The 24,831-nt window shown below is 47.8% G+C and overlaps 2 protein-coding genes across 2 annotated transcripts in view; one reads left to right on the top strand and one right to left on the bottom strand.

Annotated features, from left to right (window-relative positions):
- Positions 1–239: 239 nt before the first annotated feature.
- fem1b (fem-1 homolog b) lies at positions 240–8,486 on the top strand. The gene is made up of 2 exons (XM_030426341.1): positions 240–996; positions 2,943–8,486. Exons 1-2 carry the CDS (start codon positions 635–637, stop codon positions 4,576–4,578), a joined length of 1,998 nt encoding a protein of 665 aa, XP_030282201.1. The 5' UTR covers positions 240–634; the 3' UTR covers positions 4,579–8,486.
- Positions 8,487–9,405: 919 nt separating this feature from the next.
- Positions 9,406–24,831, bottom strand: part of LOC115586535 (integrin alpha-11-like) — a 35,109-nt gene continuing 19,683 nt past the window's right edge. The window contains exons 10-30 of the mRNA XM_030425677.1: positions 24,744–24,814; positions 22,634–22,778; positions 22,323–22,471; positions 21,652–21,795; positions 21,338–21,541; positions 21,128–21,258; positions 20,872–21,044; positions 18,304–18,443; positions 18,112–18,222; positions 17,943–18,028; positions 17,652–17,856; positions 17,285–17,383; positions 15,960–16,036; positions 15,685–15,768; positions 15,305–15,434; positions 15,085–15,198; positions 12,492–12,578; positions 12,298–12,408; positions 11,690–11,785; positions 10,772–10,885; positions 9,406–10,696 (exon numbers count right to left, since the gene is read on the bottom strand). Of these exons, the coding sequence (XP_030281537.1) occupies positions 10,616–10,696; positions 10,772–10,885; positions 11,690–11,785; positions 12,298–12,408; positions 12,492–12,578; positions 15,085–15,198; positions 15,305–15,434; positions 15,685–15,768; positions 15,960–16,036; positions 17,285–17,383; positions 17,652–17,856; positions 17,943–18,028; positions 18,112–18,222; positions 18,304–18,443; positions 20,872–21,044; positions 21,128–21,258; positions 21,338–21,541; positions 21,652–21,795; positions 22,323–22,471; positions 22,634–22,778; positions 24,744–24,814 (2,552 nt within the window). The 3' untranslated portion in view covers positions 9,406–10,615. The remainder of the gene's footprint in view (positions 10,697–10,771; positions 10,886–11,689; positions 11,786–12,297; positions 12,409–12,491; positions 12,579–15,084; positions 15,199–15,304; positions 15,435–15,684; positions 15,769–15,959; positions 16,037–17,284; positions 17,384–17,651; positions 17,857–17,942; positions 18,029–18,111; positions 18,223–18,303; positions 18,444–20,871; positions 21,045–21,127; positions 21,259–21,337; positions 21,542–21,651; positions 21,796–22,322; positions 22,472–22,633; positions 22,779–24,743; positions 24,815–24,831) is intronic.

Genomic DNA, 24,831 nt, shown 5'->3' with positions numbered 1-24,831 from the left:
ACAAATCTCAATGTCATTTATAAAATCATTTTCTAGCTTAAAAAGATATTTAAATGTTTATTTTTTTCACGAGCCTCTTTATACTTTTTCGTTTATGTTTTTATTTTTCTTTCTATTTTCTCTTTTTTGTTTTTTTATTCCTTTGCGCATTTTGTGTTCACTGAAACTGTAAAATAAAGCTTGGAAAAAAAAAAAAAAAAAAAAAGACGCCAGGAACGGATATCAGATGGAGTGTTCCAGTCGGAGGTATTTTTACGTTGAACGGCAACTTCCGGCAAATGACTAGATATCAAAGGGTGAAAGTGCTGCTGTGTTGTTTCTCAAATCTTTGGCCTTTTTTAATTTTTAGACACAAACAGCAGCAGCAGGTGGTTGTTGGCGGCGGGTAACAAACCGCCGGTGAGTTTGAATCCCACTCGGAACTCCGACGTGTCGGTTTGTTGAGCTGCTCGCTAACGTTAGCACGCTAGCTAACCGGCTAGCTCCCTCAGCTGACGCCTGAAACTCGGCGTCTGGAGACAGAAACCCAGAAGCTGGACGGTCGGTATCGGACGATTTAGGCTGTAAAGCTTCACCAGACTAGTTAAGTTAAGTTTCTCCTGTGGCCATAACGGAGAAGCTACAGTTTTCATGTATGCACTGGGGCCATTTTCGACATTTTAATGGGAGGCGGCTCGCTTTGGAGGATTGGACACTGCGGGCGCCAGTTGCGAAGAAAGCGGAGGTCCTGGCTACCTGTCGGGCTCAGATGGAGTCTCTGGCCGGTTACGTGTACAAGGCAGCCAGCGAGGGCCGAGTCCTGACCCTGGCCGCGCTGCTGCTCAACCACTCCGAGGGGGAGACCCAGTACCTGCTGGGCTATGTGACCCAGCTCGCCGGGCAGAGGTCCACTCCTCTGATCATCGCAGCCCGGAACGGGCACGACAAAGTGGTCCGGCTGCTCCTGGACCACTACAGGGTGGACACCGAACAGACGGGCACGGTTCGGTTCGACGGGTAAACAACAAGTCTTTTAACTCAAGTTATGTCAGTGAGGGTGGGCTGAATACCAGAACCAGTCCTCGGGTTCGGAGGGGGGTCGGACCGAGGACACCTGGTGGACTTTAATTGCCCCCCGGGGGACAATAAAGTTTTTTTTTTATTTCAGTTTGATAATCGATCTCAATGATTAACGGCCGCTCACAACACTATCTGATTGGTAACACTGAGTAATCTGAATCTGCAAAGTAACTAGTGTTACTGTATGATAATGAATGTTGGGAGGAAGTTTAAAGCATCAGAACATCTAACTTAAGAACAGTGTTTGAGTAAAGTGTACTTGGGTTTATTTCATCGATGGTTGCTCAACATTTTGACACTAAGATTTGAATTTTTACTGCAAATGAACATCAGTATTCAGTCTCGATGATTTCTAATCATCTGTATCGGTATTGGTCCTGAAAAGGCCACACTGGTCGTGTATCAATATAAAGAGATTGTTGTATTGTCAGCAGATAAACGGCCGTTCATCTTAAAACCAGCACCGTTACAGAACATCCTCAGGTTTGGACTTCAGGTCACAGAACGATATGAAAATGTCTCGTCACAATGATCCTGTCTGACATGATCACAATTCACTAAATGATCTCAATAATCCTCAAATTATACTTAACACTGTAAGATATAGATTAAAATCGCACAAACACATCCTGGAATCATTTTATTGAACATAAACATTTTTGTTTGTAACCAAATTATTTCTGGTCTAAATGGAAAACAATCAAAGAATTCTGAGTTATTGATCAGAAAGTTTTTAAATCTTCCTGCTCGAGTACAGAAACGGTGAACAGAGACAATCTCACGTCACTGTCGTTCTCTACGTTTGTAATCTTCAGTATTTAAACACATTTTGCAGGTGAAGCCTTTGTGATTCATGTTAAAACAGCAAACTAATGTAGAACTGCACGTCAGCGAGCTAATCTGCTTTTTAAAGTCATTAATGTGACGAAGATGTCCGGTCAGACTGAAAGTGTCGTTTAGTTTTTCTGTGACAGGATCATTATTAACGTCTTGTAACCTTAACGATGGTTTTGTTTGGAAACGTTATGAAATGAAATGAGACTCCACAGAAACCAGAACCTGTCAGCTCGGTGGGCTGCTGGCCACGCCCACTCAGTGATGTCACAGCACATGTTTTCACCCAGTTTCAAATGATGCATTCTGCTCTGACTGCTGTGGTAATGATGATAGATAGATAGATAGACTAAGATAAACTATATTATATTGATCATCAACTTAAAATAAAGATGTTATTAGAGTTCACACCTTTCCTTCAGTTATTCATAGGTCACCGTGTGAAGTGTGTCACCTCAACTTGTAAAACCAAACTTACTTCATGTGATATTTATCCTGATATTGTGATATTTTAAGGCTTTGCACGTTAAACCTTTTTGAAAATGACATCACTTTACTGTAGGAGTCGACCGATTATCTGTGACTTTTCTGTCAGATTGCCTTTAAACTCACATGTCCCGCCCACAACACCATCTGACTGGTAACACATCACAATTAGGAACCTATAAACAGAGTAATCTAAATGTACAAAGTAACTAGTAATTTAAGTTATCAAATAAATGTAGTGGAGAGGAAGTTTAAAGTAGCAGAAAAAAAGAAGTACCTGAAAATTGTACTAAAGAACAGAACCTGAGTAAGATTAACTTTATTTATCGGTTCATTTAATCGCTGTCCGTTCAAAGATTTTCATTTTAACTACAGCTGATTTTCTGTTTTCAGTCTCCTTGCTTTCTAATAACTGGGTCTCAGCCCTGAAGCCATAAGAGATGTTCTTAATTTACTGTAATGCACCGTATCAACATCTAACACCATGAACAGTCTCTGTTATGTGAACGAGGTATTACCGATATGTGTCCTGACCTGCTGTCTGTCTCCTGTCTGTCCTGCAGCTACGTCATCGACGGGGCCACGGCGCTGTGGTGTGCCGCTGGAGCGGGACACTTTGAGGTGGTGCGCCTGCTGGTGAGTCACCGTGCCAACGTTAACCACACCACGATCACCAACTCCACCCCCCTGAGGGCCGCCTGTTTCGACGGGCGCCTGGACATCGTCCGATACCTGGTGGAACACAACGCCGACATCAGCATCACCAACAAGTACAACAACACCTGCCTGATGATCGCTGCCTATAAAGGCCACACGGACGTAGTGAAGTTCCTGCTGGAACAGGGGGCGGACCCTAATGCCAAGGCCCACTGCGGGGCCACGGCCCTGCACTTTGCAGCTGAGGCGGGTCATCTGGACATAGTGAAGGAGCTGGTGCGCTGTCAGGCAGCCATGGTGGTGAACGGACACGGCATGACGCCCCTGAAGGTGGCTGCAGAGAGCTGCAAAGCAGACGTGGTGGAGCTGCTGCTGGCCCACGCCGACTGTGACCCGCACAGCCGCATCGAGGCCCTGGAACTCCTGGGGGCCTCGTTCGCCAATGACCGGGAGAACTACGACATCCAGAGGACGTACCAGTACCTACACATGGCCATGATGGAGCGCTACCGGGACCCAGAAAACATCATCACCAAGGAGCTGCTGCCACCCATCGAGGCTTATGGGGGGCGCCGTGAGTGCCGGACACCCCAAGACCTGGAGGCCATCCGGGTGGACCGGGACGCGCTGCACATGGAGGGGCTGATGATCCGGGAGCGCATCTTGGGCTCGGACAATATTGACGTGTCACATCCCATCATCTACCGCGGTGCCGTCTACGCTGATAACATGGAGTTTGAGCAGTGCATCAAACTGTGGCTTCACGCGCTCCGTCTGCGGCAGAAAGGCAACCGGAACACGCACAAGGACCTGCTGCGCTTCGCCCAGGTGTTCTCCCAGATGGTCCACCTGAAGGAGCAGGTGCTGGCCACGGCTGTGGAGCAGGTGTTGAGCTGCAGCGTGCTGGAGATCCAGCGCAGCATGGCTCGAGTGGACACGGCGGCTGAATCCGAGCTGCCTCAGGCCCTGGACAATTATGAGTCAAATGTTTTTACGTTTCTGTACCTCGCCTGCATCTCCACCAAGACCACCTGTGGAGACGAGGAGCGCGCCCGCATCAACAAGCACATCTACGACCTGATCCAGCTGGACCCACGGTCGCGTGAAGGCGCCTCTCTGCTCCACCTGGCCATCAGCTCCACCACGCCGGTCGATGACTTCCACACCAACGATGTCTGCAGCTTCCCCAGCGCCCAGGTCACCAAGCTCCTGCTCGACTGCGGCGCGCAGGTCAACGCCGTCGACCACGAAGGCAACACCCCTCTGCACGTCATCGTCCAGTACAACCGGCCCATCAGCGACTTCCTGACGCTGCACGCCATCATCATTAACCTGGTGGAGGCCGGCGCCCACACGGACATGACCAACAAGCAGAAGAAGACGCCTCTTGACAAGAGCACCACCGGCGTGTCGGAGATCCTGCTGAAGACACAGATGAAGATGAGCCTCAAGTGCCTGGCAGCGCGCGCCGTCCGGCAGCACCAGATCACCTACCGCAACCAGATCCCCAAAACGCTGGAGGAGTTTGTGGAGTTCCACTGAAACGGACACAAGGACAGACTCTTTGTTCTTTTTAAAGAATTTCTTATAATTTTCTAACAAATCCAAATGGTGCTGAGGATGATGGTTCAGTACTAAAAGTTTTTGAGCATTTTTATAAAAAAAAAAAAAAAAAAGTGGGTTGCTCGTTCTATTTTAAGTATTAATTGCTGACTACCAGCAGCTGTCTGTCTGCATCTCTGGGGCTGATGTGCAGTTTGTCGCTGCGGCTGCGAGACATGAGAGGAAACTTCAGCCGCCTGCAGCAGGTTTGTGCTGCGCGAGCAGAGAGAGGACGGCAGTGACATCATCATCAGCGCTGCTTCTCGCTTTGCCTTATCTCCGTGGTGGGGAGCCGCCATGTTGCTGTGATCCTACAGTCTGAGTGAATGAGCGAGTGTGAAGGACAGATGATCAGAGTGAATGACGCCCGGCCTCGTCTGCTTCCATGCGTTCGCCCCACAGATCAGCCGTCACACACTGATCTTTTTTTAATATATGAAATAGATTTCACTGGTTTTGAGTTTTTACTGTAACAACAAAGGACCGGTGAGGGAAGAAGACAGAATGAGGACACGTTATCTGACTGCTGGACAGAATTTTTACTAACAATCAGTTTTTTATTTTATCTTAAAGGGTTTGCAATTATGCAATTATTTGTGAAAATGCTTTTTCTCTTGACCTGTTTCACTGAATCTACACTGCGTGGCCCAGAGTGAGCAGACAAACACCACCTGTCAGTTCTAATGGGCAGAAAACAGTCATACTTTATGGGGCTTTTCCATCAACCGGCTCAGTTTGACTCCGTTTGACTCGAGCACAGAAGAGATTTGCATTTCCATGACAGCAGGACGACCTGCTTTAAACTGATGACACATTTGTCTGGAGCCGCGATCAAACGAGCGGCTGTAAACTCTCTTCCTCTCTGCAGTGCTACTGAAGATTAGCTGCCAACAGAACTCTGCTAATTTGGTGCACATTTGATTTCCTGTAAACTCTTCAGATTAAAAGCCTCCCGTTATTTAGTCATTTAAAAGCTTTAGTTATTAAGCAGCATAATCAGGACGTGCATGTTTTCAAGAGCAAACATGACGAACCTGTAAAGGATGCAGGAGAGAAACTAAACTTCAGACCACAGAGATGCAGACAGAAGCTACGAACGTACTGCCAGCTGAACACAGAGATGTAGAAAGGTCTTGAATGTTTGAGGGGCAGATGGTGGTTCAGGTTTCCTGAGGCGTCCCTGCGGTCGGTCGCTCTTTGGCTCCACTCTGGAGAATGTCGCGGCCAAAAGTGTTGATTGCAAATCCCCCCCCCCGTCGACAACCACATCCAAACCTTCCAACACCCTGATAATGATGCAGTATCTGTGTGTGACCTCTCCACACAGTTTTAATGTTTGACTGTTTCACTGATCTCCAGAGACCTGCAGTGGTGAAACTGTCCAGTATTTCACAGAGAAAAAGAGATTAATGAAAGAATAGTCAGAAAGAGAAGTTATTTCTGTATTTACTTCCATAAAGAAAAGTTTATTTACTTCGAACATTATCTGGAAAATAAACCGTCTCACGGCTGGAAACAGATTGGAGGCTGTAACAGCAGCACATCAGCAGGTGTCCGCAAACTTTTGGCCACATAGTGTACTTTCTGAACATTGGTACTGTCATTTAATGGTTCTGTTGAAGCTTGCACATGAGCTTTTATTTTGAAAGATATATGAGGATGTCAGCACAGAAACTATGAATGTTCTCTCAGAGAGAAGTCCACCAACTCCAGGCTCCTCCCACTTTATTGACATGTATTTTAAAATTGGATTTATTCTTTATTGGCGTTAGTTTGACGTGATTTCGTGCTGAGACACAGAAAAGCATCCCGCTGCTCTCAGATCTGAGCTGTAACGATCAGAAGCTCCACTGAGGGCTGATTCATCTTTACGGACCCTTTTAAGACTCGTTGGATTGCACATAAAATATTCAGCTCGAGCTGAAATGAAGTTTCCTCGATGTTTGCTCAGTCTGCCCCTTGTGTGACCGGTGAAACCTGCAGGGAGGGAAAGTGCTTCTTTATGGGAGGGTCATCAGCTCCTCACCAAACATACGCTCTCATCACACAGTCCACTTCAAGTTGTTCCCCACAGGATCATCTGGACCATGAAATTAGGCAGTGTGTGTGTGTGTTGTTTGTATCGGAGGCCCGTGACAGCCTGGCGTTGTGTTATTTATTGATCGTCTGAGTCTGCCGGAGCCAAAACAATCGGTCGCAGGAGGAAAATGAGTCGCTGCAATGTTGATAATTGATCAAAGGAATAATTCTGCTGGCAAGTTTGTTGTTCAGATTGATTCCATCCTCGTGTCTGTTGAACAGAAAGCTACAGTCAGCAGCTGCTTAGCTTAGCTTAGCTTAGCTTCTGAAAACAGGGAGCAAATGTTAGCCCGGCTCTGCACAACTAAACTGTGAACGTGGATACGTACAGAAACGTAGGACGCTTCAGCTCCGCAGTGCAGCATCGCCTCTTTATGTCACTCATTTTTACACTTAATCACTTAATCTGAAGATATAAAAACAGAGAAAAGCCACAAAAACTAATCACGGTAAACTAAATACTTATAAATCAAGCAGGCTGAAGACGTCGACTTGGACTCTGAACTTGCAGTTTTCCTTTTTTCTTTATTTTTCTTTTTTTAATTTAACAGACTGAATCATGAGTCCAGAGATTAAAACAAAGTTAGAATAACCTTCAGCTCATTTGTTCGAGCTGTGCAATAAACATCAGGTTCAGAACTCGGGTTCAGAACTCGGGTTCAGAACCGGGTCATGTGCCAAACTGTTGATTGTTTTCACGCTTTGGTTTTTGGACCGTATCGTCTAAACTTTAAACTCTCAGCAAGAAATCAAAGAAGATCTGATTCATCGTCGGTCTCAGTTTCTCAGACTTCTTCATGATTCTCTCCAGAACAGTCCAGAATCTAAAAACATTTGATTTAACGTGATGTAAAACAGAGAAGAGACGCAAAAACTCACCTGAGAATAGATATTATCATAATTTGCTTGAAAAATTGATTATTGATTTGTCAAATTGTTGATTCAAACTTTCTAATGTGAAGTTTTACAACCTTTTTAATGTTTTTTGTCACCGTTCATGAAATATTTGTTGATTTCGCTCAGATAGATTAATCAGTGTGTCGATGATGACCCACATGAACGCTGCTCAGTCCAGTGAAATAGGAAAAAAAAACATTTTATTTATCTCTCCCAGATTCTAATCGTCCTCCATCTTTATTTAGTCTTGTTTGTGTCTAAGCTGGCGGGTCAGTGCGACTCCAAACTCATCTCCAGTTTCAAGCTGTTTGTTGTGGATGCTAAATGAATCATGATGTCGGTTTTTGTTCCCCTCAGTTCTCTTCAGACTGTTTTGTTGGATTGTGTGTCGTGATCATCTCATAATCAGGTGGAGGATAAAATGATGTAACATGCAGGTGTTGGAAGGCAGAGGACGCCGTGTGTGTTCAGTGTTTTGATTTCAGGGGTTGATTTTCTGAACAGAAGCAGCAGCAGAGAAACTGATTATTAAGTAACTTTTCAGCGAACATCTGTCCAGCAGCGTTACCGTGTGTCGGGGCATTACAGCTGGTCAGGACGGACTCCTGGCTGAAGGTGTGAAGGGTTTGATGTGATGATAACGTGCCATTCAGAGTGCTAATTTTATTTTTATTTAACAGCGCAGGAGCCCGTTTGCGTCCTGAAGGAACTGGTTTGTGTTTCAGAACACGTGGACCAGTTGTTCTGCGGGTCGCTGGCTGAAATGGAGCCAAAGATTCTCTTCATGTGATGGGAAACGTTTAAAGATGTCAGCTGTGGCAACTTCCTGCAGAATGAATGCTGTCAAATTAAAAGTCTTCTGTCTGCATTCACCAGGTTTCTCTTGTCGTTTATTTGCCCACCAGAGATGTTAGAGATGTTTTCTTCGTCTGGTTTAAATGTACTCGTCATCTCCTCCTCCATGTTGATGAAAGTCAGGTGAAGTGTCAGAACAGAACAGTTCTGGAGCTTCACAGTAAAACAGAGCTGCAGCGTTCTGCTAAACATCTGAAGTGGCTGCGAGAAAACAACCAAACATACTTAAAGTGCTGCTCGTTTGTCGTCATCCAAGTCTCCAGAAACCCTGAGATCCTAAATTTATCTAAAAATATATTATTTAGACCCTTTTTAAAGCGGAATTCTTCACTGTAGCTGCTCAGCTAAAAACCTGCACCCTGTCTGAAGTGCACGACCCGACAGGAAGTAGAGAAATGTGTGATTTTCACGGTTTGGTGCCATGAAAACCAAAACACGTAAAGTTGTAGATAAAGAAACACAAACGTTTGTTCTGGTGAAAAGACTCTTCACAAGAACAAACGTTTGTGTTTCTTTATGTCACAGCTTTCAACTTTACATGTGCAGAACATGCTGAGAAAAATGTCTTTCATAAGTTACTTCAGTGTCTTTAGTTACTTTAATGGAGTTGTGGAATATTTATTAATTTATTTCACATTTTAAATCAAGTCTCCAGCTGATGAAACTCTGTTTCACTGTGAAGCTCCAGAAACCTGACGTCCATCCTCAGGAGGGAGCAGAGAATGACTCAGTTAATTTTAGGTGGAACTGTTCCTTTAATGAGTCTCTCCTCGTTATGACGCACTCGTCCTGTCAGAGTCGGGAGGTCAGGCCTCGCCGGAGCTGCTGCTGAAGTCACTTATCAAAAAATAAAAATGGAACTGGAGCAGAAACAAATGACGGGAGACGAATTCCCTGAAAACAAACACGTTGGTTAAAGAAGCGCGACACCACGTGAACATTTCTCAGCTTTATTCTGATATTAACAGAAATAGTGAACATGTCAGATCGTATGAAGGGAGTCGATCCTCTGCTGCAGGAACATCAGCGTCATCTCAAACAATAATGCCACTATCCTTATTCATACACGTGTATTTACAGCAAGTTCAAGTTTAACTTTATACAACAAAAGTGCCTCAGATAATAACTTTGGAAGTAATAAACAATATGTGTTCATAAGATGTATTTACAACGTCCACGAGTATAAAAATGAAGTCAGCCGTGTTAGGTAGTCTAGTTCTCTCTGACGCCCTCAGTGAGACACGATGGATCTGATTAATTATTGTTTGTTGTCAGACAGGTGGATCCAGTTCATCCACATTATTTAAACTACTACAGAACACACACACACACACACACACACACACACACACACACACACTCGTAACATCCAGTCATATTGGTGCAGGTGTACAGTTACAACCTGAAGTCTCTCTGAAGTTTCTGGGATATTTGATAAATGACATGAGCGTCTCAGTGTGATCAGACACTTTGAAAACTTCTACTTGTTCTGTCAGAGGAATCAAATGAGTCCTGGTGCTGGTTCTGGTTCTGGAGCTGGTTCTGGAGCTGAAGCTGGGTCACAGACGAGCCTTACAGTTAACAGGAGGCAGGTGAAGCCTTCAGGAAAGTAACTAAGTACATTCAATCAAGTACTGTACAGTTTTGAGGTACTTTTACTTTACACGGGTATTTAAAGTATTTGCTGTTAATCATCTCATGACCCCTCAGATGTTTCTGGTGGCCCGTCGGAGGGGCCCGGTCCAGAGGAACCGCTGTGTAAGACAAGCTCACTGCATCTGAAGCAGATAAACAGGAAGCTGCATTGGAGTATAAAAGTTCTGTAAAGGTTCTGATTGGTCATATGTTTATGGGCGTGGCTGATTGGCTGATTGGCTGATTGGCTGGGGGGCGGGGCATCAGGTTCCCTGAGTGACAGGTGGAGGCTTGTGATGCATTCAGGTGATCCTCATCAGCTCATAAAGTCAAACCTTTCTGAGTTCAGCACCGGGAGAGAACCGGGTCGGACCTGAGTGATGATGCAGCTGATGACCTTCACCTCTGACCTCTGCTGGTTTCACCTCACAGTGAGACTCAAACCACTCAGAACTCATCCAGTGACCTCACAGGCTGACGAGGACCGAGCGCAGCATCATGGCCGCCCACATTATAGCTCCTCTGCTGCCTTCCCATTGGCTACAGGCTGCTCCTCCTCTTCCTGTCGCCGCCGTCTGTTGAAGAAGCCGAGCTGAACACAGACAGAGTGATGGAGTTAAAGGGGAACTCTGTGTGTGTGTGTGTGTGTGTGTGTGTGTGTGTGTACCTTCCACAGGGCCAGCACCAGTAAGGCCAGTAGCAGCAGGCCTCCCAGCGAGCTCCCCAGTATGATCCAGACTGGGATGATGTAATCCTCGTCCTTCCTCAGCTCCAGGATTATCTGCACAACATCCACATCATGAACATTTACTGCCTCATCATCATGTTGTTAGATTATCATCCAGACAAAAAGTCCAACGTATTCGTAAAGATCGAGTTTGTTTTCCGTCACTGTAAAATAAAAACATGCGTTCTTCATGTTTCGTAAAAATTAATCATCCGTCTCTTTTTAATATTTCACATTTTGATCATCTGAAGTTCTTATTACAGACAAACGTGTCTCGTAACTGACTGTCATATAAGTTTCTGACAGCAGATGGCAGCAAAGTGTCACATCTGATCCAGTTTGTATCTCTGAGGTCCAGTTCTGAGTGAGACGGGTCGAGCTCAGCGTCTTCATCACCGAGGGAGAATATCTGAGAACAGCTGGCTGTCATTAAAAAGTCACGTTTCTGTAATTAAACAGTCAGTTTGCCTTCAGTGGAAGATGATAAATGTATTCATAGTTTTGATATTTTGGACTGAACGCCGTCTCATCCGGCGCCAACTCACTCAGAACTCTCTCAGGTCATGCTGTGGTTTTTCATTCCAACTTGGAAAAACTTTTAACAGCTAAATAACAAGTAGTAAAATACATTGTCAGCCTCACCGATGTCTTATTTTACGCTCAGAAATCAACAAAAATGTTGTTTATATTAAAAACAGGCAATTAATGTATATAAAAATGTAAAATCACATGTTTAAGTTGTGTTTTTAATTAACTTCTTTATGTTTAGTGTTTGTTTAGCCTCTCTGCCACGTCCTCCATCGTCACGTTTGTTTGTTCATTGTTCATTCCTTCAGTGGGTTCTGAGTGCAGTCGTACCTGTCGGACCGGCCGGTCCTCCTGCAGGAACATCGGACTGGACGCGTCCAGCTGGATGGAGGCAGCGCTCAGTAACTCCAACGACCTGAAGCTCACCTGGAAACAGACGACAGACGTTCATGAAGGTAAAAAGCAAACAGAAGATGTAAAGCATCGCGGCCCAGCCACCAGATTAGATGTTGGTAATAAACACTGCTGCACAGATCCACAGACATGTTGAATCTTTGAGTTTAATTTTCCATTTAATGCTGTCACAACACTGTGGTTAGGTTCTGGTTCTGTTCTGGTTCTGTTCTGGTTCTGTTCTGGTTATGTTCAGGCTCAAAAAACACCTGATGAGGGTTAAAAAACATCATGTTGATTAAACACCTGCTTCTGTCACCACAAACGTACGGAGGTCTCCTTAAAAATATCCAGCGGTGTCACACTTACAATTATATACTCCGCCTCTTTAACTGCCCACATCTTCTGCAGTAAACTAATATTCAACATGTTGGTTCATCACAAGAGATTTTGGAGAAGATGTTGATGATGAAGTTGAAACATGAGCTCCTTCAGCTGAACACTTCTCTGGTTTCATCAGATTCTGAGATGCAGGAGAGACTCACAGCGAGCAGAGCAGGAAGCTGAAGTCGTCCTCTGAGCGTCACCTTCAGCTCTCTGGAGGCCGGCAGGTCCAGTCTGCACCGGACCGACTCGCTCACACTGTTACTGTGGTTCTGAACACATCACAACAAACACACGTTCAGTTCACAGCCTCTCAGTCCTGGATGTTTGTCAGAGAGTAAAACACCTGTCCTACCAGCTGTGACAGGTGAGACAGGTCCTCTGCTGTGACCTGATTGGTTGTTCTGGTTTGAGGCAGCGTGCAGTGAGACCCAGAGACCTGCTGAGAGGAAGAGGAGGAAGAGGAGGAAGAGGAGGAAGAGCAGTAAGAGGTGGAAGAGGAGGAAGAGCAGGAAGAGGTGGAGGAGGAGGAAGAGGAGGAAGAGCAGGAAGAGGAGGAAGAGGAGGAAGAGCAGGAAGAGGAGGAAGAGGAGGTAGAGGAGGTAGAGGAGGAAGAGGAGGTAGAGGAGGTAGAGGAGGAAGAGGAGGAAGAGCAGGAAGAGCAGGAAGAGGTGGAAGAGCAGGAAGAGGTGGAGGAGGAGGAAGAGGAGGAGGAGGTGGAAGAGGAGGAAGAGCAGTAAGAGGTGGAAGAGGAGGAAGAGCAGGAAGAGGTGGAGGAGGAGGAAGAGGAGGAGGAGGTGGAAGAGGAGGAAGAGCAGGAAGAGGAGGAAGAGGAGGAAGAGCAGGAAGAGGAGGAAGAGGAGGTAGAGGAGGTAGAGGAGGAAGAGGAGGTAGAGGAGGTAGAGGAGGAAGAGGAGGAAGAGCAGGAAGAGCAGGAAGAGGTGGAAGAGGAGGAAGAGGAGGAAGAGGAGGAGGAGGAGGAAGAGGAGGAGGAGGAGGAAGAGGAGGAGGAGGTGGAAGAGGAGGAAGAGGAGGAAGAGCAGGAAGAGGAGGTAGAGGAGGAAGAGGAGGAAGAGCAGGAAGAGGTGGAAGAGGAGGAGGAGGTGGAAGAGGAGGAAGAGCAGGAAGAGGAGGAGGAGGTGGAAGAGCAGGAGAGAGAGGAAGAGGAGGAAGAGGAGGTAGAGGAGGTAGAGGAGGAAGAGGAGGTAGAGGAGGAAGAGGAGGAAGAGGAGGAAGAGGAGGAAGAGCAGGAAGAGGAGGAAGAGGAGGAAGAGGAGGTAGGAGGAGGAGGAGAGGAGGTAGAGGAGGTAGAGGAGGAAGAGGAGGAAGAGGAGGAAGAGGAGGAAGAGCAGGAAGAGGAGGAAGAGGAGGTAGAGGAGGTAGAGGAGGAAGAGGAGGTAGAGGAGGTAGAGGAGGAAGAGGAGGAAGAGCAGGAAGAGCAGGAAGAGGTGGGAAGGAAGAGGAGGAGAGGTGGAGGAGGAGGAAGAGGAGGAGGAGGTGGAAGAGGAGGAAGAGCAGTAAGGAGGTGGAAGGAGGAGGAAGAGCAGGAAGGGGGAGGAGGAGGAGGAAGAGGAGGAGGAGGTGGAAGAGGAGGAAGAGCAGGAAGAGGAGGAAGAGGAGGAAGAGCAGGAAGAGGAGGTAGAGGAGGTAGGTAGAGAGGATAGGGGTTAGAGGAGGAAGAGGAGGTAGAGGAGGTAGAGGAGGAGGAAGAGGAGGAAGAGCAGGAAGAGCAGGGAAGAGGTGGGAAGAGGAGGAAGAGGAGGAAGAGGAGGAGGAGGTGGAAGAGGAGGAGGAGGAGGAAGAGGAGGAGGAGGTGGAAGAGGAGGAAGAGCAGGAAGAGGAGGAAGAGGAGGAAGAGCAGGAAGAGGAGGAAGAGGAGGTAGAGGAGGTAGAGGAGGAAGAGGAGGTAGAGGAGGAAGAGGAGGAAGAGCAGGAAGAGCAGGAAGAGGTGGAAGAGCAGGAAGAGGTGGAGGAGGAGGAAGAGCAGTAAGAGGTGGAAGAGGAGGAAGAGCAGGAAGAGGTGGAAGAGGAGGAAGAGCAGGAAGAGGTGGAAGAGGAGGAAGAGCAGGAAGAGGTGGAGGAGGAGGAAGAGCAGGAAGAGGAGGAAGAGGAGGTAGAGGAGGTAGAGGAGGGTAGAGGAGGAAGAGGAGGAAGAGGAGGTAGAGGAGGTAGAGGAGGAAGAGGAGGAAGAGCAGGAAGAGGAGGAAGAGGAGGTGGAAGAGGAGGAAGAGGAGGAAGAGGAGGAGGAGGTGGAAGAGGAGGAGGAGGTGGAAGAGGAGGAAGAGCAGTAAGAGGTGGAAGAGGAGGAAGAGCAGGAAGAGGTGGAGGAGGAGGAAGAGGAGGAGGAGGTGGAAGAGGAGGAAGAGCAGGAAGAGGAGGAAGAGGAGGAAGATCAGGAAGAGGAGGAGGAAGAGGAGGAAGAGGAGGGGGAGGTAGGAGGTAGGTAGAGGAGGAAGAGGAGGTAGAGGAGGTAGAGGAGGAAGAGGAGGAAGAGCAGGAAGAGGAGGAAGAGGTGGAAGAGGAGGAAGAGGAGGAGGAAGAGGAGGAGGAGGTGGAAGAGGAGGAGGAGGAGGAAGAGGAGGAGGAGGTGGAAGAGGAGGAAGAGGAGGAAGAGCAGGAAGAGGAGGTAGAGGAGGAAGAGGAGGAAGAGCAGGAAGAGGTGGAAGAGGAGGAGGAGGTGGAAGAGGAGGAAGAGCAGGAAGAGGAGGAGGAGGTGGAAGAGGTGGAAGAGGTGGAAGAGGAGAGGAGGAAGAGGAGGAAGAGGAGAGAGAGGAAGAGGAGAGGAGGAAGAGGAGGAAGAGGAGAGGAGGAAGAGGAGGAAGAGGAGGAAGAGGAGAGAGAAGAGGAGGAAGAGGAGGTGTGACTGTGTGTATGTATAGAATCATCTCCAAACGACAGTTTCTCTGAATTCATGTATTAAAATGACTGAGATGTTTCTGAACACTGACCCGCTCGATGCTGTAGTCTGTGATGTTGACCAGCTGGTTCCCCTGCCGGGTCACGGCCCAGATATCAGCCCTGAACACCACGTCCTGCACCGAGAAGATGCCCGGGTTCTGGATCTGCACGTAGAGTCAGAGAACACACACTCAGTTCTGATGTCAAAGTTCGGTTAAACCAGCAGTCTGTCCGCTGGGTCCAGTTCATCTGTTACTGTCTTTAACTCACATAATAAGTGAGGTTGAAGGTCGGAGAGCTGCTCTCTGATTGGTCCCAGGAGGAGGAGGAGGAGGAGGAGGAGGAGGAGGAGGAGGAGGAGCTGTCTGCTCTGATCTCAAACCGAGGAGTGTTAGGATCTCTGAGAGGAGAGGGGAGATTACTTATATATTACTCGATTACAAGAAAAAGTACTGATATTAAAGTATTCCCCTCAAACACTGCTCCGTGTTAGTTACTCATCAAATGACTCAATTACAATAATTTGAGTAGATTTACTTAGTTACTTTCAGACAACACATCTTAACATGACAACAGTCTTACAAGAGGGATCAAAGTAATCACATTACTCTGATGTAATCTGAGTAATGCAGCTCTTCACTGTCACTCACCTGGTGAAGACGATGTCAGTTTGGTACTTCAGAGGGAGGAAGATGTCGTTGATGTTGTCGTCCGGGTAACCCTCCTCTCCCTCACTGACACACACACACACACACAGACACACACACACACACACACACACACACACACACACACACACACACACACACACACACACACACACACACAGGTGAATATAAATCAGACTGCTCTCTTCTTCTGTGGTTGATGAACAAGTTAACAGGAACAGGAAATACATCACATGAACAATAAGGAGCTGTCTCACCTGCTGGTCGCCATGACGACCTGCACGTGGTCCAGGAAGACAGAACGGCTGAACTCAAACTCCACACGGAACGACACCTGGACAGGAAGAGAGCCGGTCGCTTTCAAAGTAAAACTCAACTACAGATTTTAAGTTTTACTCCTCCAGCTTTAGTTACTAGTTACTTTACTGATCCATGACTTTTTATATATTTATTTATTTATAACATTGAGGTCATTTTCCAGTGAAGTCATCGTCTGGTTGCAGCTTCACAGATGTTTTTTTGTTGTTTTTCCTTTGAATCATTTGAACATATCTGTAATAACGTTGAGGTTTGGACCCAACAAACATCGTGAAGCCGTCCGTCTGATTGTTTCCACCAAACAATCAGACAACCAGCGGATAAAAATCAGCAGATGAATCCAGAAAGAAAAGAGTAATTAGTGTCAGTCGTAATAAACAAAAAATAGTTCATTCTTGGAGGAAATCTTCCTTTAATGAGTCACAATAATCTGATGACATCATTCTATAATAGTGTAACAGTCACATTTCACTCTTTATTCTTTAATCACATTATATTTACATACGTTTTCTGTCACCGCTGTGTGTTGGTGCTTTAAAGAGACAGTGAGGAATAAACTTTATAATCTGAGAGTTCATTAATTTTGTCATTATATCTCATTTGTTCATAATATTCTGAGTGTTTGATCAGAACGCTCTGGTTGTTTGCTGAAACGTTTTGTGTTTTGTGGTTTTGCAGGTCGTCTCTTCTGATCCAGCAGCCTCGTGAAGAGGAAGCCGTCACTAATCTGCACCACAGTCTGGACCAATAAACCGGACTGTACTCAGACAGGCATGTATAGAACCGGGCCCTCGGGGGCCTCGGAGTGAAGGGCGGGGCCGTGATCATGTTTACAGGACGGTCGTTAGGCTAATGAAGGATTTCAGTCGATGGCTGTCAGTCGAGGCTCCGTTTAATCACTATAATTAGTCTGATGGTCCAATTATCTGTCACACCGGTCGGCTGCAGCTAATGTTTGTGTTCTACATGAATCCAGTTATTTAACAGTTCGTGTTTTATCTTGTTCAGTTCACAGGTTTGTGTCCCTTCATTCACTGCATCAACATTACACATCATGCATCCAGATGTTTTTATTATTTTAGTGAGGAAACATCTTAAATGAGGAGTGAAGTCCAACATCAGGAGATACGATCAGAGGGATGGACGGTGATACATCACAAACAGTGTTTCATTGATCTATAAGCTGTATTGTATTATTGATTAGCATTATGTTGCTAACGTGTTGTCATGAACACCAGCAGCGGCGATCAGACGCGGCACCTACCTGTGACAGGGACTTCATGAAAGGAGCGCTGATGTTGCAGCTCCTCTGATTGGCCAGTCTGTCCTCGGAGTAACACTCAATCTGAATATCTGATTGGTCCTGTGGGGAAAAGGGGAGGAGCCTGCTGAGTCACAGAGTCACAGTGTCATGTGAAGAGAAAACATTCAGAGTCGTAGAAAGTCGAGAAGATGTAAAGACAATGTCATTTGTGTATTCGATCAAATGGAAAATATTCAGCTTCAGAGAATAATGGAGACGTGTTGCAGGACTTTGTGTTCTTGTGTTTGGACCCGGAGTCTCATCAGATTCTGCTCTGATCCGGAGAGGTGATGAAAGTCTCAGATCAGTCCTGATTTAATGAGGTCACCTTGACGATGAGGCTGGAGAACAGCAGGTTGGAGGAGGTGGAGATGTGGATGGCGGCTCCGTACGCGTTCTCGCCCTGATTCTCCAGTCGGGCAAACACCACCATCCTCCTCCGCCCGGTCTCCACCACGTACACCGGGCCCGCTGACTCCCCCTGCCGGCTGCAGAGCGTCCAGGCGGCCCGGTCCCTCGAGCTGCAGAACCGCCTTCAGGTGAGACACGGAGACAAACACCTGCGTTAGTCGACAGGTGATGGTGAAACAGGTGTGTGTTCATGAAGAGCGTCACTCACTGAACATCCAGGAGGTCGGTGTGACTGTGGAGGACCAGGTCCGGTACGCAGGTGTCCTCCTGCTCACAGCCGTTCCAGAAGGGAAGCTACGGCAAGAGACAAGGGTCATTTCATTTAATCAGAGCCAAAGACCGTCATTCTGCTCAGTCAGCTGAACACAAACTCTCACCTCAGTCCTCAGGACGCTCGGCCAGTCCGGGTCCAACACCGGCCCCTCGTCTGGGCTCTGCAGCCCCGTCTCCAGAACCACCGCGATGGGACGTCCGTAATCAGTCGTCTCCTGTTCAGACAAAGTGTGAGTGACGAGTGTGTGTTGAGGGATTCACACAGAACAGGACTCGCTTGATGAAATGATTCTGACCTGGATGGAGAAGCCGAGGCGCTGGCAGCTCTGACCTCCACCCTGCAGAATCACAGTCCTGGGCTGCTGACGGCCGGATTCATCCAGAACCGCACGGGGAGGGAAACGCCTTTCATCCAACACCAGACTGTACCAAACAGCTGGAGGAGGAGGAGGAGGAGGAGGAGGAGGAGGAGGAGGAGAAAGGGCGGATCAACCAGTGTTATCCAGCTCAGACGCAGCACGGAGACTTTACAGCTCATTCAGGTGATATGAAAGAAAGTGACATCACCTGGTGAACTCGTTAGAGCAAACTGCACAATGTTTCCAAGAGAAGTTGGCAGAATGAAAACTGGAGGAGTAAATGTTTCCATCCACTGTTGTCATGTGAACACAACTTCACATTCATGAATGGAGTCGAGCCGTGTGTGGCCGGACTCAGAGATCGTCCTCGACCACCAGGACGGACTTCTGTTCTAATTCTCGTCTGTACGAGGAAACGACAGCACGACACATCCCTCCTTCTACTGTTAGAGGACGCAGAAAACACACAACCTGTTTTGCTTTTACTTCTCAGTCTGTAGTAAAATGACATGATTCACTATAATCCTCACTTCACTGTGACACCAGGCTGGATTGAGGAATTTAGGCACCAAAGAACTGCGTCTGACATTGTTCAACCAAAACAGGAAGAGGCATCGTTCTCCCCGGTCACTATCCTCAGGTAACAAAAGTAAAAGGAGGAGCAGAGAAGGTGGAGAGGGAGAGTGATGGAAACCGGAGGAAAACAAGAGTGAACGGGCAGAGACGCTCCGGTGTTGTGACGAAGTCTGTTCCTCTGTTGATACGTGTCTCCTGTCAGCACCAGAACTTGAGACGCTACAGAACCTGCTGCTCATTAACACAACCGGCTGTTTCACTCTGACTGTACCGGTACACAGACCTGAGATCAGGGTTTCATCAGGGTGCATCAATTTATGGACAAGAAGAAAGATGAACATTCAGCATGTGAGTTTTTTAAAGGAGCAGTCTGTAGTTTAGTTGAAGAAATGTATACAGCCCACATTACTTCAACTGCATGTGACAGTGTAGTTACTGTGTTTGATGATAATGATGATGATGATGATGATGATGATGATGATGATGATGATGATGATGATGATCTCTCAGTCCTGAGATAAAGTGCACACATGCGGGACTAAACATAATGCAGCAGTAAAGTAATCAGCTGTGTTCCTGATTACTTCTGGACCAGGTGATTACTTGCTCTCCTCTGTCACTGATGAATTATGTTTCCTGCGTCCTCGTCAGAATCTGGACTGCAGAGCTCGTTCTCATCTGCTCAACAACTGAAGCTGAGTTCAGATTTACGAGCTGAGGTCAGAGCTGCTGCGTGTCAGAAACGCCACGTCGCCACTTCAACAAATAAACTGGAGATCAAATCTGAGTTTAAAACAAAGCGTCAGATTTCATCCACCCGGTCCTCCGTGTGTCCACCGAAACCTGCTCCTCTGGTACCATGTGGTGTGTGTGTGTGTGTGTGTGTGTGTGTGTGTGTGTGTGTGTGTGTGTGTGTGTCTAATCTGGTCCAGATGATCAGGGGGGGGGGAGAAGAGGAGCTGATGGAGAGAAAGAAGAGAAGGAAGGTATGAAGGTATGAAGTGATGGAGGGAGGAGGAGTGACACAGTTTAACGGCGGCTGGCTGGAGTTAGCATGTTAGCGAGGTTTCCATGCAGCCGGCCCAAAACATCTGGAGGCAATTAAAGAGGGACACGACAACAGAGCGCCGCGGGGAAGCTCTGCTGCGAGGAGAAGACCACGACAAGACTTTCCACACACAAACACCAAACATGTGGGTGATCGTGACGCTCCCGTGGAAGACCAGACATCTTTAGATAAACTTTCCTTTTATTCAGACGAGGTTGGTCATTCACTTCCACTCCTTCACAGAGGAAGCTGCTGGGAACAACCACGACCTGCTGCTGGGCGGCTCAGAGCGACGTGCTGCTCTCTGTTGGGTTCAGGGTTGAATGCTGGAGTTACCACGAGCGTCCAAGTAAAGTCAGTTCCAGCATGATCTCATGATTAAACGTCAGATGATTGAGCACACTGCTCGCTGCTGTCATCCTGAACTTTGGAACAAATTAAGTTTTCACATTTTAGCTGTTCAGAGTTCAGCTGTTGAACCTCGTGGGATGCTTTCCTCATTAGAGCTCCACTGTTTGGTTCACCACCATCACCAAGAAACAATGACAGTGTCCTTCTGACATTTGCAGAGAAACTTATGAACAATGTTTGGATGGATGGAGCCACGAGAGAACAAATTAAGGAAGTGCAAAGATGCACAAAGAGTGACAAACAGTCAAACTGGCAGGACATGCAGCATCATGTGACGGGAGGGAGGAAGCACCGCTGCCATCAAGAAAGAATTCAAATGTTTTCTCTGCTTTTCTCTGTAAACTCGACTTGATTAGCACAAAAGACAGATGTGCCCACCTCGATTCATCTTCATCCTCCTCAAACCCAAATATATAAGAAACTGAACAAGATGACAAAAAGCCAGTGAGCTAACAGTCCTCGTAGCCTACCAACATCCGTCCTGGTCTTCGTCCTGGTCTTCGTCCTGGAGTCCAGACTCAGGCAGACGATCACAGACATGCAGGTGACCTCCTTCCCTCCTCGGCGACAGTCTTTGTTAAAGATGTTGACCTTCTCGGGTTCAAAGGTCAGCTTGGCCTGAATCCGCACCACACCCCGAGACCTGCAGGACGGCAGCGTGCCATTAATGTCAAGACAACATCTGCAAAGCGGCGTTAAAAAGTGTGTGATGTGTGATGGTCTGACCAGATGATGACGGCAGCTCCCAGCGCGCCCACAGCGAGGTCGACCAGCCCGTCTCCATTGACGTCCAGAACGCCGTGAAGACTTTGACCAAAGTACCGCAGACCTGCAGAGAAGCCAGCGGCAGACAGACGCTGGAACAAACAGAACAAACACAGAGATGACTCGTGTTCTGGTGTCGTCCTGCTGAGACTCGGCTTCAGCGTCTGTTACCTGTCTGTACGGCTGCTGGATGCTTTTGTCCCGGCCATAAAATACGTAGACCGCCCCCTGGTGGTCGTCCTCCAGCGGCGCTCCCATCACCAACTCCCTAAACCCGTCCCCATTCATGTCGGGTATCTGGGCCAACGCAGAACCAAGCCGGGCGTTCTGAGAGCGGTCAGAAATCTCCAACGCCCCCTGCAGGATGAACGATGTCTACAGGAAGAAGACGAGTTCAGCCGTCACGACATTACTGTGTAATATCAACGTGTGTGTGTGTGTGTGTGTGTGTGTGTGTGTGTGTGTGTGTGTGTGTGTGTGTGTACCTGTGGTGTAACACTGTACATGTACACCTTCCCTCTCTCCCAGCCCTGGCTGTAGAACATGGGTGCAGCCACCAGGAGGACGTCCGTCCGTCCGTCGTCGTCTACGTCCATCGATAACAACTCGCTGCCGAAGTACGAGCCGATCTGTGAGAGACACAACGTGACAGACACGTTCACTTCCTGTTTGTAGGCAGCTCACTGAGAGGACTATGATTCACTCTGCTGGGAGACTGAAGTACTGTCCGTCATACTTCACCAGATTAACCAGACTGTCAGGAAGAAACAGCCTCACATTCAGAGGAGTGATGTCATCAGGTCAGCGGTCATCACTCATCACAGAGACGACCACACGCCGCTAATATGTTTAAAATCAACCCGTCGGTATCAGAAGAAGCCGAGCAAGCAGCTTTTTACGGGTCATAGTTAGGTTTATTGTTCAGCAGCGACCTCTAGTGGTCATATAGTAACATCACAGGAGGAAAGGAGGCAGTCAGGTGACGTCATGTAGTCAGAGGAGGAGGACGGACTTCATCACTGATAATGTTTAGGATCTTTTCCTGAACGTGACCAGGAAGGCTAACCCTAACCATGTGACGTCGAAGCTGCTGGTGTGTGTGTGTGTGTGTGTGTGTGTGTGTGTGTGTGTGTGTGTGTGTGTGTGTGTGTGTGACCTGCTCTCCCAGCAGTGCATGCAGGATGCTCAGGTTTCCGGTGTTCTTCAGGGTGAAGACGATGACTTTGCCGGTGTGGTTGAACCTCGGCGCTCCGGCCACGTACAGCTGAGAGCCGCGAGACGAGATGAGCGACCCGACTGAGTAACCTGGAACCAGAGAGCACACAGAACCCGACCAGCAGAGAGTCAGACATGTTCCAGGTCACAGCCTGACGACAGACACTGGAGGTCAGTTCATTTAGACGTCTAGCTTTCTTAAGAACACTCAAACTCAAAAAGGTAGAAGTATACGAGTGGAGCTGTAGGTACCCAGGTACGCTCCGTGGTTCTTCAGCTCCTCTGGAAACTCGTCTTTATACGAGGACTTTGGTGGAACCACTTTCCCGTGTTTGGTCTCCTTCAGCACGGCACCGTTCCAGTCATAAGCTCCCACAGCACCGAGGAGAACACCGTCCTGCAGGGAGAACTTGGGTTTATAAGGACGTCACTTTGACACAATGAACGCTCGCTGGCTGCACCTGATTGGATGAACGGTATTCGCGGGAGCTGTGCTTCGGGGTTTAAGAGCAGAGAAGCGTGGCAGCTCATTTATTATCACAGCTCAACAAAAATGTGTTTCTGAGGACGTCTCATGTGGGAGATAATTCATGCAGTTACAGAATCTGTCCACGAGTAGCCAGAATTCAGCTCCGGTACCAGAATGCACCGCAGCTGCCTGCATCATCGGATCCGATGGACACACACCATCAGTGTGTCTCTGACAGTTGAAGGATGTTTGGACTGGTTCTGCTCTGACTGCTCACCTGTGTACCAAACCTTTTGGCAGGTAAAGAACATTCCTGATCTCTGAGTCGTAATCCTGTTTTCATGATTATCAGTCCGAACAAATGTGATGTCTGGTTCCGTTCGTGCACATCAGCATGTTGTTTCTGACAGTGAGATGTCAAACTGTTCCTTTAAAAACACGGGTCAGGAGTTATTTTAAGAACTCTGGACCTCTATTCACACCTCAGGTTCAGGTGTGGAGGAGCAGGTGTGGAGGAGCAGGTGTGGAGGACCAGGTGTGGAGGACCAGGTGTGCAGGACCAGGTGTGGAGGACCAGGTGTGCAGGACCAGGTGTGGAGGATCAGGTGTGGAGGACCAGGTGTGCAGGACCAGGTGTGGAGGACCAGGTGTGCAGGACCAGGTGTGGAGGATCAGGTATGGAGGACCAGGTGTGGAGGAGCAGGTGTGGAGGAGCAGGTGTGGAGGACCAGGTGTGGAGGACCAGGTGTGGAGGAGCAGGTGTGCAGGACCAGGTGTGCAGGACCAGGTGTGGAGGACCAGGTGCGGAGGACCAGGTGTGCAGGACCAGGTGTGGAGGAGCAGGTGTGGAGGAGCAGGTGTGGAGGAGCAGGTGTGGAGGACCAGGTGTGCAGGACCAGGTGTGGAGGACCAGGTGTGGAGGACCAGGTGTGCAGGACCAGGTGTGGAGGGAGGAGAAATTCTCAAATCCTGTTCATTTAGCATTTTTGGGAATAAATGACCGACACTGATCTCAGCTCAGCCGTCAGCAGCTTCAGTATAGTCTCTCAGAACACGTGTGCAGTCTGTCACACGCTCAGATGAACTCAGGCGGTCGTAAAAAGTCCAGATATGAAAGTTATTAAAGCGCTGAGTCATAGTCTCTACGGGCCGCTGAGCCCGAGTCCACAGCGAATGACAGAATCTTTGGCGAGGGCGGCGCCACAGAGCGTCCAGCCTGCAGGATCTGAGCTGCACACAGACTGACTCTGGATCTGCAGATTCACTGTTAAATGTCAGAACGCTGCTTTTCTAATCCTGCAGGAGGGACAGCAGGACGGTTCTGCTGCAGGATCTCAGGTGATACTGTGTCGTCTGGTTTCCACATCAGCAGCACGCCGACCCATTCACATTTTTTCCTTTGACTCTTGAAACAGAAGAGCAGGAAACACTTCACATACCTGTATGTGTATGTGACGCTGTGCATCATAGTTAATGAATGTGCGTGTGTGTGTGTGTGAGTGTGTGTGTCTGTGTGTGTGTGTTTGTGTGTGTGTGTGTGTGTGTGTGTGTGTGTGTGTGTGTGTGTGAGTGTGTGTGTGTGTGTGTGTGTCTGGCAGCGCAGCGTTCAGTAGAAACCATCTGCTCTGTGTTACACATACAAACTTTCCACGATACCATTTTCACTCGCTGACGTTGGAATTCAGTCGAATACAGTTTTTTTCCCCTGGACGAGAAACAACATAAATATTTCTAGAAGCTTCTTATTCTGAACCAGAACCAGAACCAGACAGATGCTGGATGTTTAAGGACGATACTGACACCAATAGTTGAGAGTTTGTGACTATTTTTCTATTTATTGGATGACGAGTTGCTGGAGGAGAATGTGCAGTTGTATTCATGTGAGTGACTTACTTTGACTAAATGTGAGGAGAAACCAGCCTGAGCCATCTGCAGGCCGAACCCTCGACCCTGACTGCTGGTTCCTGCAGAACAGAACCAG

This window comes from Sparus aurata, chromosome 8, assembly GCF_900880675.1.
Source record: "Sparus aurata chromosome 8, fSpaAur1.1, whole genome shotgun sequence".
Classification (NCBI taxonomy): domain Eukaryota; kingdom Metazoa; phylum Chordata; class Actinopteri; order Spariformes; family Sparidae; genus Sparus; species Sparus aurata.
The sequence above is the reverse complement of the archived record's forward strand: the minus strand, read 5'-3'. Positions and strand labels throughout refer to the sequence as shown.

Bases quoted from the DNA above. Each gene is read 5' to 3' on its own strand.
- fem1b (XM_030426341.1), top strand. From the start codon at position 635: ATGCACTGGGGCCATTTTCGACATTTTAATGGGAGGCGGCTCGCTTTG. The intron at 997-2,942 runs GTAAACAACAAG...TCTGTCCTGCAG, and splicing joins GGCACGGTTCGGTTCGACGG to CTACGTCATCGACGGGGCCA.